The sequence below is a fragment of the Mirounga leonina genome, unplaced genomic scaffold (assembly GCF_011800145.1).
Source record: "Mirounga leonina isolate KUSES-001 unplaced genomic scaffold, KU_Mleo_1.0 Mir_170, whole genome shotgun sequence".
In the NCBI taxonomy this organism is placed as follows: domain Eukaryota; kingdom Metazoa; phylum Chordata; class Mammalia; order Carnivora; family Phocidae; genus Mirounga; species Mirounga leonina.
In genome coordinates, this window is record NW_023270433.1 from 8,275,509 (window position 1) to 8,293,520 (window position 18,012).

An 18,012-nucleotide genomic window follows, 5' to 3' on the forward strand; every position below is an offset into this window, starting at 1 on the left:
TGTGTGTGCCCTGGACACACACACGTACACATGTGTCAATCAGGTCTGCTAAAGAGGAAGGCTGCAGGGGTCACGAAAAGGCACAGGAATGGACAGGATGGAGCCTCAGCACTGGCCTTCTCCCAAAGTGGTCTGGGAGGCCGGGGACACTGTCCCTCAGCCCTGCACAGGCACAGCCACGCACAGGCCAGCCCTCCTGCCATGGCAGCCGCCCTTGAGAGTGATCAGAGGAGGAAAGGCAGTGTTAGGACCGGCTGCCACAGCAAGGCCCTGCCTGAAACAAATCCTTAAAAACCAAAAGGAGTAGGCATTTCTAGCTGTTTTCTCTCCTGAGAACATAATCAGCTTAGTTTGTTTCTCAGTGGATAAAGAAGGGACCATGAAATTCAAAGAGAGCTTGTCAGGGGCCTTATCATCCCAGAGCCTGTCAGTAGCAGAGCCAAGATAGGTCCCTGGACTTATAACTTCCAGGATGTCAAGGTTCAGAGAGGTTAAGTAACTCAGCCAAGACTATACAGCTAGTAAGTGGCTCAGCCAAGGCTCAAACCCAAGTCTGTCTTAACCATTCCGGGATACTGCACGTTTCCATGGAAAGGCTGGAGGGAAACTGGTGTCAAAATCACCCTATAAATGCTTGACTTGGCCCCAGGTGCCAGCTGCCTGGGATGTGACTCTCCATCACTATTTCATGTACTAGGTTCTAAGCAGCTCCTTGTAGAAGAGCTCTGGGAACAGAGTTGGTGGATCTGTTATTAGAGCTCTCACAGTTCTAACAGTGTAAGACATTGTCACTGCAAACTCATCAATATCATGCCGCCCCCTTACTCAGGCCTGGGAGGAACCGACCATACCAACCATCTGCACTGGCTCCCCAGTCACACAAATGGACTGTTGGGGTGAATTACGTAGTAGACTATATCACAACCCTGAGATGCCAAAATAAAATAATAAGAGAGAGAGAGAGAGAAAGCAGAACTGAGTTAGCATCATACTGCAGAACGTCTAAAACAACTGAGCTCTCCCACAGAAAACATAATATGCACCTGACTTCCAGTAAATGGACCCAACTAAAGCTGCAGAGAAATCTGATTTTTAATTTGTCTCGAATCTGAACAAATTCTCTGGGTGTGTTTGTATTCAGCATTTCAACGTCCAGCAAAATCTAAAGTCCTGATTTCTTTAAAGACGCTAACTCCAAATACATAAAAATCAGCAGATGTGATCTGTTCTTGGGGCCACACAAGGTGGCAACCACATTATTTCACTGCTAACACAGAGACCTCCCATTCCTCCCAACAGATACCCTATGGCCAGGGAGGTGCAGAGACCTTGAACAAGAGTGTTTTCCTAGATGGCTTTTCCTGCCTGTATTTTACCTCCCCCTGTGAAGTAGGAAATATGTATGTTAGATTGTGGTTTTAAAATAGACAACGACACATGTTACACTGTGGCTTCCGTTCCTTCTGGAGGTCAAGCAATTGTCGATCTAGGTGGAAAGCAGTTGGTCCCACGTGCAGACGAACTCTGGTAACTGGGCTTCGGAGCCTGAAGCTCTGGGGTGGGGTGGGGGGGTTGGAGGAGCAACCTGGAGGGGTGGGAGGATGTGAGTGAGGGTGGCTGTAGTCACCACGGGCTCTGCCTTTCAGTTCTCAGAAGCTGACGGAAAACCCAACCCAGGTCTCTTGCTTCCAGAGACTGTGCTGTTCTCACTGTATTGTGCTATCTTGTTCCTGAAATGTTACTGTGGAACAAAGTAAGATTCTCAAATTCATTACAAACTATGTAATCCAGTGATATTTCAAAGAGCATTCCTTGTTAGCTTCTTCATAAACAAAAGCCACTCGAGTTCAAGGTGGGTCATCTTCCTTCTAGCTTTGCTTTCTCTTTTCTCCTCGGATACCTCGGGGAATGGATCACAGAGAACCCTTTGAGTGTGACGGCAAGCACTCCCTCTATTACTCGGGCACTTTCCAAGGAAGACATTCAGCGAAATGCTCAGGCTCTTTACAGTCCCAAAGGATAAACTATCAGCTTGTTACTATTTAAAGTGGCGATCTGGCATCTGTGGCCTGGAAATCCCAACAGCTTGGCACTTGGCAAACTGAAAGTAATCTGGAAAATCCTGGAGCTCAGGCCTCTGCAGCCAGCTCCCTAGCCACACAGATGGATTGTTGTGATGAATTTATGCAGTAGACCAAATCGGAACCCTGAGATGCTCCCCCAGAAAAAAACGACTGATGAAGCAGAATGAAGTTAGCATCAGATGACTTGGTGCCTACAACAAAGGTGGTTCGGGTTGTTGAGTGCAATGGGTAGTACGCTTGCTGTCGAAATAACGTCTCGACTTCAGCTACCCCTGTGAGGACTGGGCAAGAGCACAGTCAAAAGGAGCCTGACGATCCGGGCTTTGTACCTCAAAATGAGCCCGTGCAGCCGCAGGACCTGGACTGGTCTAGGCAATCCTTTTTTCAAACAAATAAGTGATTTTCCTTGAACAGATTTTTAATATAATAATTTAAGTTAGAATTACTGTGTATACAGAGAAATCGTGCTAAGCAAAAGAAGATTTTAGTTTAAATGACAAATGTAATATTTTTGAAAACAAAAAACACCCTCTAACTGTTGAAATGAAGACATCTTAGGTGGTCTGTCTAGAATAACGTTTAAAAGAACAGAAAATCCAATCACCTGGCACTGTCCCAAGATACAACGTGCCGACTTTTTACAACAGACCGTCCAGACTCTCCCTGGTTTGGGTCTGGATCCTGATTATCCTCTGCTGTGGGGCCCCTGTTTCCAGATGAACTTAGCATTGATTCTCAAACTGGAAAGAACAGAATGAAAGTGACAAAGGGCACACAGCTCACGGTGGTGAGGAGATGGAGACGGGGAAAGGCACGTGGGGCACGAAGTGACTCATTCTTGGGCAGAGACTGGCAAGAGGGACACACGATCATGCCCCTGAGGCTCCTGCCCAGAAGGATCCCAGAGACTGACAACAAGACAGAACCCCGAACAATCCTAGTACAGTGAAACAGACTCAGTGCAGCAGGATAAGCAGGCCCGGAAGGCAGATGGGAGTTCTAATCCGAGAGCCTCCCCTGGCCAGCCATGCGGTCTGTCTGGGACTTGGTTTGCTCACTGTTGCAGGGGCTCGTGAGGATGAAATGAAAGCGCATGTAAGGCATCTGGCAGGTGAAAGGCTCTAGATACACGGTAGTTATCATTCTTACTACATTCCAGTAGAGATAAATATATCAAACATGATGGGAACCCTGAGGAGAGTTAAGTAACTCTTCTGGGGTTGGGGAGGACTTCCTGGAGGAGGAGACGGGGAGGCTGAGGGCATGGCAGATAAGCTCTCAGAACCACTGCCAGCAATCATCCAGAAATCATGAAGACCAGGCTTGGTGCTGGGCAAATGCTCTCTTTTCAGAAAAAGAAAGGACAAGATACTAGCAATTATATACCAATTGGCTTAAGCCCTAGTAAAATCATAGAAAAGATTATAAAGAGGGGTTTGTGAGCATTTGAAAAATTAAAAGGTGATCAGTGAAGGCCAACATAGGTTCTCTAAGCACAAGCCCACAGGCTGATTCCCTTTCTTAGAAAGGGTTCATAGGTTGGCAGACCGCAGGCACACCACCTGTCCAGTACCTGTGGATTACAATCATGGGTCTGATAAGCTCTTCCATGATGTGCTTGCAGAACCACACCATCAACCTCTGGCCTGAGAGAGGCTTGTTCATTCTCATCGCTACATCTAGGGAGCCTTCCTACGTGGCCCACCTCTATGTTCAGGGACCTCCCTCAGGGAGCCTCAGGCGCCACTGACCACTAGAACGCAGGGGCCCCAGGGCTTCACCCCCACCAGTCCCAGGAGCCACAGTGAGCCCTCTTGTCTCTGCATACAGTGAGCTCACCACAGCCCCTCCAGGGCTAACCTCTTTTCTCTTTTAAATTGCTCTAAAGCCCGTATTTCTCCTCCTGCCCAAAGGTCCTGTTGGAAACCCAGGAGTGGGCACAATGCTTTTGAAAGTGTTCTTTGGGAAGCAATGCTGCAATATCTGTTTATCCTAAGGTCAAACCAGCAGAAACAGGATGCTTTAAGCTCCTTGAGGGCTCCGGGAGCTCTTACTTGGGAGGTCTCAGACTGTATCACACCCACCGAAATATACACATCTAATATAACTTTTACTGTAAAAAATTTGAAAGGATTTTTAAAATTTTGCTTTTGAAATTATTTGGCCAAGAGTAACACAATTAATTTATGGCTGGCTCTGATTTCTCGGCAAACATCAGGCATGTTCAGGAATTCTTGGGAAGTGAGAAAAATCTAACCTACAAATTGTTTTCAAAAGTAATAACATTTTTATGAAGACTAAATTTAACAATTAATGAAGTTGACAAGATGTTCCACTTTGTAGAAATTTAATTACATACTTATAAATTTTGATTTTGCAGTTTTCTTTTCATATTTTAGAGCCAATAAATTTTTTTAGGCCTCAAACACTTTCATAAACTCCTGAAAAGCTTATTGGCCCCAGGCACTGTGCCCGTCATCTGCGGACTAAAACAGCCTCAACGGCGGGCATGAGCATTTGGACCCTTTCCCCAGAAGGACCAGAAATGATAACCATGACGTCAGCTCTCAGGCCCTATAGGAACTTGAGATGCCTTTGGGAACACACCAGCTGTTCCTGTGTTTAGGTTATTGTTTTGTACTCTGGTTCACTGAAAAGTGGTGATTGACATAGAATAAATATGTTCACAACCAAAATATTATTTCCCCAAGCCTTCTGGATAAATGAGGCTCAAGCAGCACACGTAATCCTTCCTCGCCAACCGCCCTCCCCGGTGTCTGCTCTCCTGCCCTCACATAGGACGCCCATCGAGTCCTGATGCTGGCCAGGACAGGGCTCACACCTAAGCAATCCACGTGCCCTGGCTCTCAGATGGATTAATTTGGATAGGAAATTCCAGATCCAATTTCAACAACTAGTCATTTCTCCTGTTAGAAAAACGTTTAAGGGAGTGGCGGAAAGACTTTTTGGAGACAGATCATCAGTGAGAATAATTGAAAACAGCATACCGTTCTCACAAAAAAGCAGTGTGTCTTAGTACTATCACAGAAGCCTCTCCCCAGTGCCCACGTACAAACTAAAACATCCCTAGAACATTTCCCACAGGCCACAGGGCTGCCGCACAGCCTCAGGTGGTCAAGTCCCGAGACTTGAGCTTATGGGTCAAAGAGGCCAGTCAGACTGCTGGCCAGCCACGTGGTCTGGTCCCAGCTGATGGCCAGGAAGGACTCTGCTCCTCTCTGCATGCCTCAGGAGCAGCCAGGGAGAAGAGCCATCACCATCTACTCACTTCTTAGCTCCTGGCCTCCAGGGTGCAGCCAGTGGGCTTGGTTAGATATTCACGGGGCCACGCTTCCCTAGGAGGGAGGGGTGGCTACACTGACAGCTGATGTAGTTGGTAAACCCATTTCTCCACAGGATGTGAGTGGGCAGGTCAGGCTGAGCTGGCCTACCCCAGACACAGAGAGGAAACTGGGATTAGGCAGTTACGCTTTGGTCTGGCCTGGCTGTAGGCTCCAACCCAGCTTTGCCAGAAAGGCACTTCATTGGGAATACTGAGCATGGGATCAGCCATCTGGTTTCCTAGTAGTCAATGTTCCTTGTGTGCAAGAACCCCAGAGAGGAGGAAGGAAGCAGGGAAGGGACTCAGGCACCCACAGCTCATCACTCCAACACTTACCAGGTTTGACCTTGGGGTTTGGGGGCCCAAGACCTGTATACTTTGTGTTCCCATTGCCAATATCCCTTCTGCTTGAGGCCTCCTGACTCTAGGTCCTGTGTGCTTTCCATACCCTGTGTTGCTTCTCTAAGGAACCACGCAGACTCAGCTCAGCCATGGCGACTGCACTTCCCTTCACGTGGAACGTTCCGGCTACAGCTCTGCGGAGAGTGTAAATATGGTCTTTATAGAGATGAGGTCGGGCACTACTCCACTCAGAGCCTTGGTGCTGCTGAGTTAGTGTTGGCCTGCTACTCTGGGCAATGCTGCCCTTTCAGAAGAGGAGCCAAGAGAAATACTGGCTGGGCACTTTGCACTGTTCCAAAGGGAGAGCCCTGCCCACTGCACACCGAAAATGCAGTTTCATTGACAAAAAAGATTTCCATTCTTCATTTCAGTTTATCTTTGGGGGTCTCTCCACTGAAGCTGTGACTTTTTAAATGTGCTTTGTGGAAAACATCTACCAGTAAGTAAATCCTCGTACATTTAGCCTTGCAAATTCAAAAGCAAACACAGTAACTTGCTTGTGTGTACTTGATAGCGGGTAGGTGGGGAGTGGACAATGTCAAAACCAGCAGCTTTCATCAAGCATGGGAAGGACCGAGAGAACCCGCACGGGCACCTGCCCTGGCTGGCCTCACGCTGGTGCTCCTGTACCCTAAGGCCCCCAGAACCGGCGGGTTCATTCCCCCTGTGTACAAAAGAAGAGACTGAGGCTCAAGGAGCTTCCCAAGGACACACGGTGAGGCGACGAGGCCACCAAGATTTGAGCCGAGGGCTCCTGACTCCTGTATTGACCTCGGTTACAGATTTCTCATCAAAGTAGGGCATTTTGAATCAGCCATTTAAATGGAACCACAGGATAATCTTACTGCTGCACCTTCTGCTCCTCGATCATTTTACTGCTGCCAGTTTTCCATGCTAAGGAGTCTGTCTGACTCATTTTCATCCATAATTTAATTTTCTGACCTTTGCCGCTGGTGCCTTTAATGTAAGAAAAGGGCGTGTTTCAGCGCAGGAGGTTTGCTAGCGTCCTGCTCTAAAAGGTTTCCGAGGGAAAACTGTCTGGAAATGTGGTTGCTGCTGATAGAAGCTGATGGGTCCTGAGTATCATGCCAAGTGCAGAGCACAGGGGACATGGAGAATTTTTTTGTAACGAGAAAATACTAAATACCTCTTTACTAGTTTATTCCTACTCCATGATTCTAGAGAGGATGTCATACCTAAAAGCCTTAAAGGAAAGAACTGCCTGATTTGCTCTAAAGATTAAAAAAAAAAAAAAAAGAAATTCTACATTATTTTTTTAAAGATTTTATTTATTTATTTGAGACAGAATGAGAGAGAGAGAGAGACCACATGAGAGCGGGGAGGGTCAGAGGGAGAAGCAGACTCCCTGCCGAGCAGGGAGCCCGATGCGGGACTCGATCCAGGGACTCCAGGATCATGACCTGAGCCGAAGGCAGTCGCTTAACCAACTGAGCCACCCAGGCGCCCCAGAAATTCTACATTATTAAAAGATACTAAAATAGTTGAAAATAGGCAAAGGACACCAAAAGGTAAGCAAAGTACAAAAATAAATCACCAATAAAGATTTTGGAAAGGTATTCATACCTTGACAAATAAGTGTAAATTTTTATTTTTTAAACCTGGCTGACTGGCAAAGATTAAAAATAGTCCTAGGGACACAGAGATTAAGTCATCCTGGGCCCCCCACCCTGAAGTTCACTCAGGTTGGGGAAAAAGAAGAGAGCTTTAGACTATGAGCTCTGGACCATCCAGACCACCTGGGTTCTGACACTGGATCTGTCCCTTATACGCTAAGTGACCTCAGAGGTGTCACCTAATGTCCCCATACTCCCATTTCCTCATCTGTCAAATGGGTGACTACTAGCTACCTCACATTTTAAAACACTTGCCTTTTTTTTTTTTTTTTAAGATTATTTATTAGAGAGAAAGAGAGCGTGCATGAGCAGGAAGAGGGGCAGAGGGGGAGGGAGATGGAGGGGGAAAGAATCTAGCAGACTCCACACTGAGTGTGGAGCGTGACACCGGGCTCAATCTCACAACCCTGAGATCATGACCTGAGCTGAAACCAAGAGTTAGACACAACCAACTGAGCCACCCGGGTGCCCCTAAAACACCTGCTTTTAAAAAGACCCCTTGGGACACCTTGGTGACTCAGTTGCTTAAACGTCTGCCTTTGGCTCAGGTCATAATCTCAGGGTCCTGGGACTGAGCCCTGCATTAGGCTCCCTGCTCAGTAGGGAGTCTGCTTGTCCCTCTCCCTCTGCCCCTCTACCCCCTAGCTCGTGCTATTTCTCTCTCTCTCAAATAAATAAATAAAATCTTTAAAAAAAACAACAAAAAAAGCTGTTTGTAGAAATGTCAATGGTAAAGCTGAAACAACTCAAGGCACCCACAAAAGCAACTCGGGCTGGGAGTCTGAGACGGACCCCCCCCCCACTCTCCCAGTGGGCCAGACTGTCCCTCTGAGAACCCCACCAGAGTCCCATAGCAACCCTGCAGTAAGAGGGCTGGCTGCTCGTTTTCGGGGACGGGGATGTTTTGCAGGCCTCTGCCGGACCTTCTTGTCACCAGCATTCCCATCAAACAGCCTCTCCTGTGCTTCTGACTTGGGAAAGAGCTGGGAGCCCTCCCACGCCTGCTGCGCGCTCTGCTCCAGCTGTCGGGGACAGACTGACTCTCTGCCTCGGTCCCTGGGGCTAGGGGCTGAACACAAGCAAAACCTTTTTCTCTTTCCTGAATGCCCTTCCTGGAGGTCCGGCCTCCCCGTCCCCAGGATGGAAGAGGCACAAGGCAAAGAGGAAAGCAGCTGCTTGTGCCACATCTCCCAGGCTGGTGCTGGGGGTCCTGACCCATCCCTTGAGGGTGAAGAGGGCTAGTGAACAGGTAAATGGGTGAGAAGCCCTGGAGGATGAAGGAGGAGAACCCTGGGTTAACTGTCAGTGGTAAACACCTATGCAGACCTTTCTTCGGGGTGCTTTATTAGGCACTGGGGGCAGAGAGGGGTGATCAAGACCACTCCTACCCTTCCATTAGGTTCCTGGTGGGGATGCTCAAACACAGTGCAAGGGCTCAGGAGAAGCCCACCCAAGCTGCCTAGCAAAACCCCCAAAACCCAAACTTTTCTCATTTAACCAACATGTACGGACGACACAAGCCCAACTACAATCAGGAATGACTTTGAGAAGTTTGATCTACAGGGAAAAAGCTAAGTACACCTGCCACTGATGCCCCTCCCTGACATGCAGAAGAGAAAGGGCAGGAATGCACAGGAATTCAAGTTCAAAGAAGGCTGGTGAGGTCAGCTCGCCCTTGCTGGGCATCAGAGCAGCCCCCATCCTGCCCTAGGCTTCCACTACCCAGCGCAGGACCTGCCAGGGCTGGGGCTCAATAAATATTTAGGGTCAACATATACGTTCATAGAAAGAACAAGATGGAACTTTCTTAGCACTTTTGGTCTTAACCATTCTTGGTTTGAGGAGTATTTTGAAGAGAAGCTGAAGCAAACTGTGGCAATTTTATTTTTTTTTTAAATAATGTAGTTCAATGGCTAGGTCCTGAAAAACTTCTGAAGGTTTCTGAGATCAATAAGGAAGAACCTAGCTTCTCTGGACCTTGGAGACTCCAGTTTCAACCTTCTTGCTGATGAGACCGACATCCAGGAAACCGCCAAGAGAGGTGGGGTAGGGGTGGTGAGAGGCTTACGGTAGCTGCTCAGATTCCACAGCAGCACCTGTTCCTTCTGACTGGGTTGTCCAAGCTCAGTGAAGTCCCAGAAAATCACAGAACCCATCTGGTCTCAGTTTCAGAAGAGAGCCACAGACCGGAAGGCTTTCTAGACATCATCCTTCAAGTTTGAAGACCTGCTTACAGAACAGTGACCTCAGAGTGTGTGAGCTCTGAGTGTCTGGCCCTAAATGGGCTTCCTTTGGAAAATATACAAATTGGGCTGAATAGGACTGGTCCCCCTCAAAAAAGCTGTTTGGAGGCCAGTGTCTGAATCAAAAATATCCTGAAACCTCTGGCTACATGGCCAAATTCTGGACACTGCTTGGGCACTGTGACTCCGTGGAAGTTCATCACTAAAGACTGCAATTGTCCCTGAGCACTGTCACTGAAAAGACAAGCGTGGAGTCAGAACAGAGGTGGCGTGGGCCAACCTCAGCCCTCGGGACTCAGGAGAGCAATAACTCATCTCCCTGCTTGGGGCGGAGCTGATCCATACTGTGATCCTTACTGCGGCATGTTGATAGGCACATCTCTTTGCATAATATGACCAACCTAAAAGATAAATCACCCTAGGAACTCCACAGAAATGATCTCAGCAATCCCTACAACCTTGGGTGAGGTACCTATGATCTCCCTTCTACAAACCAGGAAAACTGAGAGTTTGCAGAGGTAAGGAAGCTTGCCCAAATCACACTGATGGAGTCAGAGCTAAAAGTGGGCCAGGAATCCAGGCAACCTGACTGCTCGCCCTGGACTCTTGCCTTTCTATCATGTTATTTCTCAAACTTACAAAACTAAAATCCCCTCTCACTGCAGGCCTGTGGCTCCCAGCTGGAGCTCTGCTGGAGGTTGTGCCTGCCTGGGGGTGTAGCCAGGGGGGTGGAAGGGGCAGGCAAGAGTGGGACTCCATGTCCACGCCACAGGGAGGTCTGTGACGTGCACACATCTGTGTCCCCAGGCCCATGGAGGGACTGCCTGCAGGCCCTGGAGGATGGCCATGATACCAGCTCCATCTACCTGGTGAAGCCAGAGAACACCAACCGCCTCATGCAGGTGTGGTGTGACCAGAGACACGACCCTGGGGGCTGGACTGTCATCCAGAGGCGCCTGGACGGCTCTGTCAACTTCTTCAGGAACTGGGAGACCTATAAGGTGAGGACCCTAGGCCTGTCTGTGCTGCCCACAAGGTGACTGTGCCACCCCAAGAACCTGACAACCAGTCAGAGAGCCACTTGGGGGGAAGGGGCATGCTGACCTGTCAGGGCCTTTGTGGCCCCATGCAAGAAACACTTGGGTCATTTTTGCAAACCCACCAGGGATGGTGGGAGCAGTAGCCCCTTCCCTGCTTGCCACTGGCAACTGCTGCAAGATATGACTTAGGTGTGCAGACCACACCGTGGACAAGGTGGGAATTTTGAAATGCTGGTGTGGGGTGGCCCCTCACCCCAGCCCGGGTATGGGGAGCATCCTATTCCCAGCTGGGGCTTCCGGGGGAAGACCTATTCTCGCAGCCCAAAAGGGGCAGGTCCCAAGGGTCTGTTGTAGGAAACTGCAGGAATACTCGGGCCCTAGTTCCCAGGAAGTTGAGTGCTCATCCTGGTGGTAGGAAAGGCTGCTGGGCTCAGCCATAATCTGCCCCCTTCCTCTAGACAGAGCAGTACTAAGGATGGCAAGAGTAGCTTGGTTCACCGAATGCCGCCATGCACCATGCCAAGTGTTTCCATCTATTACCTGCTTTAGTTTCACACCAATCTGAGCACGGACATACGAGTATGGACCCAGGTTACAGATGAAAAGAGGAAAAAGCTCGCTCGGGGTTGCACAGCTACGAGGTGGCAAAGCAGTGAGCCCAGGCCTCTGACACCAAAGCTCACAAACTACCCTGGCCATGACGTTCACATGTGGCTTTGCATGGCCCCTTCCTGTCCTGGCTGCTCCCAACCTACCTCCTGCCCAACCTGTGTCCTTGCTTTCTTCTCTTTCTCTTCTGCTTCCTAACTGAGAGGCTCCGGAAGACCCGCTCCTTCACCCTTCCCTCCTCCTGCCCATATCATTTTTCTCCGAGGCAGGAGAGCACAGTTGTTAAGACTGGGTTCCTGGTTCAAATCCTGGCTCACCCACAGGCTCTCTGTGACCCTGGGCCTCTGTGGACCTCGGTTCACCCGTTCTAGGGAGGATAATAACAGTACCTAGCTCTTAAGAGTTGGCACAAGGATTAATAAAATAACCTATGTAAAATCCCAAGAACAGTGCCAATATACCGTACTTGCTCACTAAATACTAGCTGTTATTATCATTAATGAGCCCATCTATTTTTAAGACTTTGAGTGCCACCACCTGGCTGATGATTCCTTAAACTACACATAAAAACAGTAACAAAACCACTGAATTGAGACCTAGAAAGGAGCCCGGTGGATGCGGCACACCCTTGTCACAGCCCATTCCCGTCTGGTGCAGGGAGCTTACACGAGACCCTCACACACAGCTCATTCCCAGACAGGGACACGGACGCTCAGAGAAGGGAAGGACTTGTCCAAGGAACTCTTGTTGTATGCCTACTGTGTGTTGGGCTCTCAGATGACCTATTACATGCGTTCCTACAACAACACTGTAGGGAAGGCAACACAGTGACCTCTGTGTTCACACGATGCCTGGCACACAGTAGGCACTCTTTAAAGAGTCTTGAATGATGCATGTTTGAGGCTCAGATGGGCAATGTGACTCATCAAGTCACAGCCAAGTACAGCAGTGGGGATTTGAACCCACGCCTACCTTATGCTCTGCCCATTTCCAGTCTCCTCTGTCCAGGGCTGGGCATCCAACAGTGGGGCCCTGCTGGCTGAGGGCACTGCATACTCCTCACAAATGCTCTCCTCTGTTTTCCCCAGCAAGGGTTTGGGAACATTGATGGCGAGTACTGGCTGGGCCTGGAGAACATCTACTGGCTGACGAACCAAGGCAACTACAAACTGCTGGTGACCATGGAGGACTGGTCTGGCCGCAAAGTCTTTGCAGAGTACGCCAGCTTCCGCCTGGAGCCTGAGAGCGAGTACTATAAGCTGAGGCTGGGGCGCTACCACGGCAACGCTGGGGACTCCTTCACTTGGCACAACGGCAAGCAGTTCACCACCCTGGACAGAGACCACGATGTCTACACAGGTAGGACCCAGTACAGGGCAGGGAAAAGAGGTCAGCCAAAGCCAGAGCTTCTGACTCAAGGCCTGAGAACAGGAAGGTCCCAGGGCCCAGCGGCCCGACCCTGTTCCTACTCCCTAAAGGTCCACTCCTCTGCCCACAGACCCCCTTCACAAAAGTTGGGTCAGAGTGGCATTTACAAAAAGGGAAAGGGAAAGAGGTGTACAGATTACACATCTGTGGGCCACTCTGGGCCAAGCGCTCACGTCACGTCTCTGCCTGAGGCATCAGGTGTCACGGCCACATACCTGGGTGATAATGCTGGCCCTGCCTCCTACCAGTCATGTGTCCTTGGACGATGCTGCCTAATCTCTCTGAGCCTCATTTCCACATCCGGAAATTAGGACAAGGCATACCTTGCGGGGTGGTGAGAAGGTCAGAGACAAAGTACCTTGAGTGCTTTGTCTGGGACTTGGCAAATAGGGCTCAGCCCAAGTGGGCTGTCTTTTTTTTTTTTTTTTTAATTTGACAGAGAGAGAGGGAACATAAGCAGGGGGAGTGGGAGAGGGAGAAGCAGGCTTCCCGCTGAGCAGGGAGCCCGATGCGGGGCTCGATCCCAGGACCCTGAGATCATGACCTAAGCTGAAGGCAGACGCTTAACAACTGAGCCACCCAGGCACCCCTCAAGTGGGCTGTCTTTGTGGTCACTATTATTAGCACGTACTGCTAATGAAGTGCAGTAAGGGAGCAACCAAGACAGGTAGGAGACACGAAGTGATTTGTCCAGGGTCACGTGCCTCAAAGCCAGGTCTTTGCTAAGAAGACTCTATTAAATAAAAAACAAGGAAGAAAGCCGAAAATTGTAAGAGGCACAGATATAGTCCAACCCTGAGTCCAGATGTCAGCCTCGCCCCACAGTGAAGCCTCTCGAGGCCCCCCACCCAGTTTCCTGACATGAGGGCCTCTGGGCCCTAGCTGCCTGGCAAAGCCAGTGAGGCGCTGCTCCTTCCTGAGGGGCCAACCCTACCTCCAGGCCAAGGCTGTCTGTTCTCATGGGCAAACCTGGCCCCCTCCCTGCCCCCTCCATTTAGTCCTGGTCTGCAGGCTACTACCTCCTCTTTAAGGACTGTCCCAGGAACTACCTGCTCTTGAGGCAAGCTCAGCTACCTACATATGGAGGAGGGAGGGCCTCACTCCAGGTCCCCATGGCAGCCATGCTCTAGCAGACTGTTCTCACCACACTGGGGAACATTCAGACACCTGTCTTCTGACTGGCCCCGAAGGGGCCCCCGAGGAAGCAGTATGTTTTCTTCGGCCAGGGCTGTCAAGGCTTCCAGGAAGAGCAGGGCAGGAAGATGACCCTCAGAGCCGGTCAGATTCTGGGGACACAGGGCCGGTACAGCATTTCTTGAGGGCCATCATGGAGAGCAGGGAGAAGACTATCAGGCCTGTAGGGCAGCACAATCAGTGGACAGCAACGAAGTGAGCTCCTTGTCCTTGGAGTCCTGCAGAGCAAGCTCAGGCTTCCACTCACATGGAAGGCTGGCCATGGCATTCCAAGGGCTCTTTCTGCTCTGCAAATCCAGCACCGCCATTTGGTCCTTATGGCCTCAACTGATGGCCTAGAGGAGCCTGAGAAAAATTCTGGGAACACCTGGGCTGCAGAGGCTCTGGGTGCCTGAGCGGAGTCTCCCTTGAGCTTCTGCCTCGGCCAGCCTGCTGCCTCCTCACGTTATCGCAAGGCCTCAGCTGGAGCAGGGCCATCAGCTCCACTGGGCCCCAACCCCCAAGCCTGCTTGGGGCAGCATTTCCCTGAGTGGGGGTCCCCTTCCCAGGCCTGCTCAGGAAACTGGGGACCCCCTCTTTTAACTAAGAGCAGCCCAAGCAGCCAGAGGCTCCTCCTCCTCGTCCTTCTGGAGAAGGCCAATGTCCCTGCATGCCTGTTGCACCTTGCCCACACTTTTACTGGTGTTCCGAACTGCTTGTCCTTGGCAGCAAAATCCAGCCTGATGTGATAGTGCCAAAAGTTTTATGAAAATATCTTTCTTTTGTGAAATCATAAAAAAATATTTGGCTGGAATACAGGCTGGGAGGAATAGAGGAGCATTTCATCTTAAACACTTCCTTTGTCATTCTCTAAAAACTCTTGATCCAACAGTTGCGACTCTTAAAAAATGCCTAAGAACCCAGTGGCCTCTCCCCCACCCACCCCGGATCATTCTGCTTCCTATTCAAACCCCCCCAGGCGCTTCCCCTGCACAAGCCGTGGGCTAACTGCTTAACTGTGTGCCCTCGTTCCATCCCCACAGCAGTCCTATGGGGGAGGCACGATGCTTAGGACAGTTCAGTGGCTCTGCGAGTTGCTGGTCACAAGGCCGAGCCTCAGAGGTTAGAGCAAACCTGAAGCCCAGCCCACCTCTCGAGCATTCCTGTTCCAAATGCCGCACCCCCCCACCAGAGAGGGCCCCGCTAAAGTGCCCAAGCAAATGACGGACTCGGATAAAACTGCCTCCTCCCTGTGACCTCTTCCCTTGTCTCCTGCAGGAAACTGTGCCCACTACCAGAAAGGAGGCTGGTGGTATAATGCCTGCGCCCATTCCAACCTCAACGGGGTCTGGTACCGCGGGGGCCATTACCGGAGCCGCTACCAGGATGGAGTCTACTGGGCTGAGTTCAGAGGAGGCTCTTACTCGCTCAAGAAAGTGGTGATGATGATTCGGCCCAACCCCAACACCTTCCACTAAGTCAGCGGGGTCCCCTCCTGACCTCTCGTGGCCGTCGCCAGGAGCCTGCCCCGGCCACGCTGGCCCCAGCACCAGGAGCAACTCCCCATCAGTTCACCAGGGGGCTGGGAGGATGGGGCCACTGGATTCTGTTTTCCCAAGTCACTGCAGCAGATAATGGAATGGAATCGACACAGTATTCTCTGTCCCTGTTGCTTTTCTTCCTATCAGAGATCCCCTCAGGTTTCCACACAGCACAGGACTACAGACAAATCCTTCGTCAAGGAAATTAAATCCCAATAACAAAACACGACTGCACAATACCTTCATAATACACGTGTGTGAGCCGACCTTATGCACGCGTGTGTATACCACATATATATGCACTTAGATATATACCACGGGTACTATATCTATATACATATATAGGTTTGGTTATATATACCTAAAAACACATACATTCAATTCTCAGATGTTGACATTGTTACCAACAGCTTTGCTCTTACGAGAAAAGCGTCATATTCATTGTGCTCCTTGAGCCTAAGAGCCAATCACAGACTGTGTAGCTCCAATTCAAAGAATAATCCTTGGTGTCCACGTGCCAGGATTCTTTCAGGAGTGTCTACACACTCTTCGCTCACATGGGGGCTCCCTCCTTCCTCATTAAAGAACCCCTTTCGGCACCTGATCAAATTTCAGAATCCCCCTCCCTCTCCATCTCTAGATTTCCCCATATTCTCAGGACTTTTCCAGCATCCATCATGCATCTATCCATCCATCCATCCATCCATCCATCCATCCACCTGCTCCTCATCCAACACCATTCAGGAAGTACCTTCTGTGTGTCAGTCCTTGGCCACTCACTGCGGTTCCAGGCACCTTCTCTGCTCTTCTGTACACCTTCCTACCCACTCCTTACCTTTTCTGTCGTATCATCCTTTCTTTCCAGGCAAGATTCCTTAGCCTCTGAGTAGAAAACAGTGTGGGCTCCAGGTTTCTGGTCAGGAAAGGGAAGGCCAGGCCCTACAGCTAACTCCTGGCCACATAGATAATGTATTCGCAGTTTTGTATGTTCCATTCACACTTTAGCCTCCAAGTCATTTTAACCGTCACAGAAATAATAACCTACCTTGCCCAGGAGATATTCAACTGAAGAGAAGTCATCACCTGATCGTTGGGGCCCCCGAATGGCTACAGACCAAAGGTCCCATGCTCTCAGGCCGCCTAGAGTCCGCATCTCGTCCCCAAACGACACTTCTCTGGAGAACAGTTTCCACAAAAATGACAACTGGCCACTTCTCATGAGCTCCTGAATAGCCAGGAGCTATTCCCTGGACCTCGTGGCTGGTGCGCTGCAGCCTGTGGCTTTCTGAGTCCTGTTGGCCATGAAGTGTCAGACTCAGTACTGCCGGGACTCTTGCCAAGCAGGGAGCAAGAGATGACTCAAGAAGGTGAGACTGCCCCGGTGGGTGTGTGAATGGGGGTGTGCGAGATGTTGGCACGTTTGGTACTGTCCATGTCTGGGTGTGTGCCTATTACCTCAGCGTTCTCACAAAGTGTACCATGTAGCATGTTTTGTGTATATAAAAGGGAGGGTTTTTTTTTTAATATATTCCCAGATTATCCTTGTAATGACACAAATCTGCAATAAAAGCCATCAGTGCTATTTGGATGTATCTACACTGTGTGTTATTGTTTTAGAATGCCTTCCTGGGACCTCCTATATCAGAGCCTTTTTGAGTAAAACCAGGAATAGAGTCAGCATCAGGGACATACACCAAAATCACTTAAATCACACTCTCCCTATCTTTGGTTTCCACCTACACCATTCAGGAGTCCCAAATGCAAATCCCAAAACAGCACCTTGAAGGCTCTCTGGGGCTTCACCTCCTTACATCCAGCCATGTCTCCACTGAACGTCCTAGAAGCACCTCCTAGACAGTGCAACAAACCCCTGAAACGCCTTCCCCCAGGTCTGGTCCCACTTCAACAAAAGGCACCATTTATCAATTGCTCAGGTCAAAAACAAGGACTTCTCCCCCTGCCTTGCCAAGGCCAATCCATCCATCCATCCACGGAAGCCCTCTTCTCTGCCTTTGTGTCTCCTCTCCCCTCAACTACTATAACAGGTTCCCCAAAGACCAGGAGCCCTGCACTGTCTCCCTCATTCCAATCCAACTTCCATACTAGCTGCCAGAAAAACAAATCTGTGGGCTGGGAAGTCATCTCTAGGCATAACAGGAAAACCCCAAAATCAAAAAGGAAAAGACTAAGGGATATGACTAAAGAAAACCCCAAATTTTCTGCCCTCTGAAAAATGAAACATGACTGAGATTGAAGGCAAATATCAAACAAGAAAAATACGGGGTTAATATTCATGCTATACTAAGAACTCTCTCAAATTAAGAAGAAATATACAAATGCTGTGATAGAAAACTTTGTAAAGTATACAAACTCATTAGAACACAAATGGCCAGTAAACGAGAAAAGATGCCAACCTCAGTAATAACCAGAGAGGGACATCAAATCAAGCACAAACCATCACATGGTGCCTATCAGATTGGTAAAGATGAAAAAAGCTCCATGTTGACAAGTGGTG

The 18,012-nt window shown here is 49.6% G+C and overlaps 2 protein-coding genes across 3 annotated transcripts in view; one reads left to right on the top strand and one right to left on the bottom strand.

Annotated features, from left to right (window-relative positions):
* ANGPTL2 (angiopoietin like 2) overlaps positions 1-17,089 on the top strand; it is a 35,349-nt gene extending 18,260 nt beyond the window's left edge. The window contains exons 3-5 of the mRNA XM_035015776.1: positions 10,514-10,707; positions 12,444-12,714; positions 15,235-17,089. Of these exons, the coding sequence (XP_034871667.1) occupies positions 10,514-10,707; positions 12,444-12,714; positions 15,235-15,434 (665 nt within the window). The 3' untranslated portion in view covers positions 15,435-17,089. The remainder of the gene's footprint in view (positions 1-10,513; positions 10,708-12,443; positions 12,715-15,234) is intronic.
* Positions 1-18,012, bottom strand: part of RALGPS1 (Ral GEF with PH domain and SH3 binding motif 1) — a 273,380-nt gene that overhangs the window by 115,322 nt on the left and 140,046 nt on the right. The gene's annotated exons all lie outside the window — the stretch shown is intronic.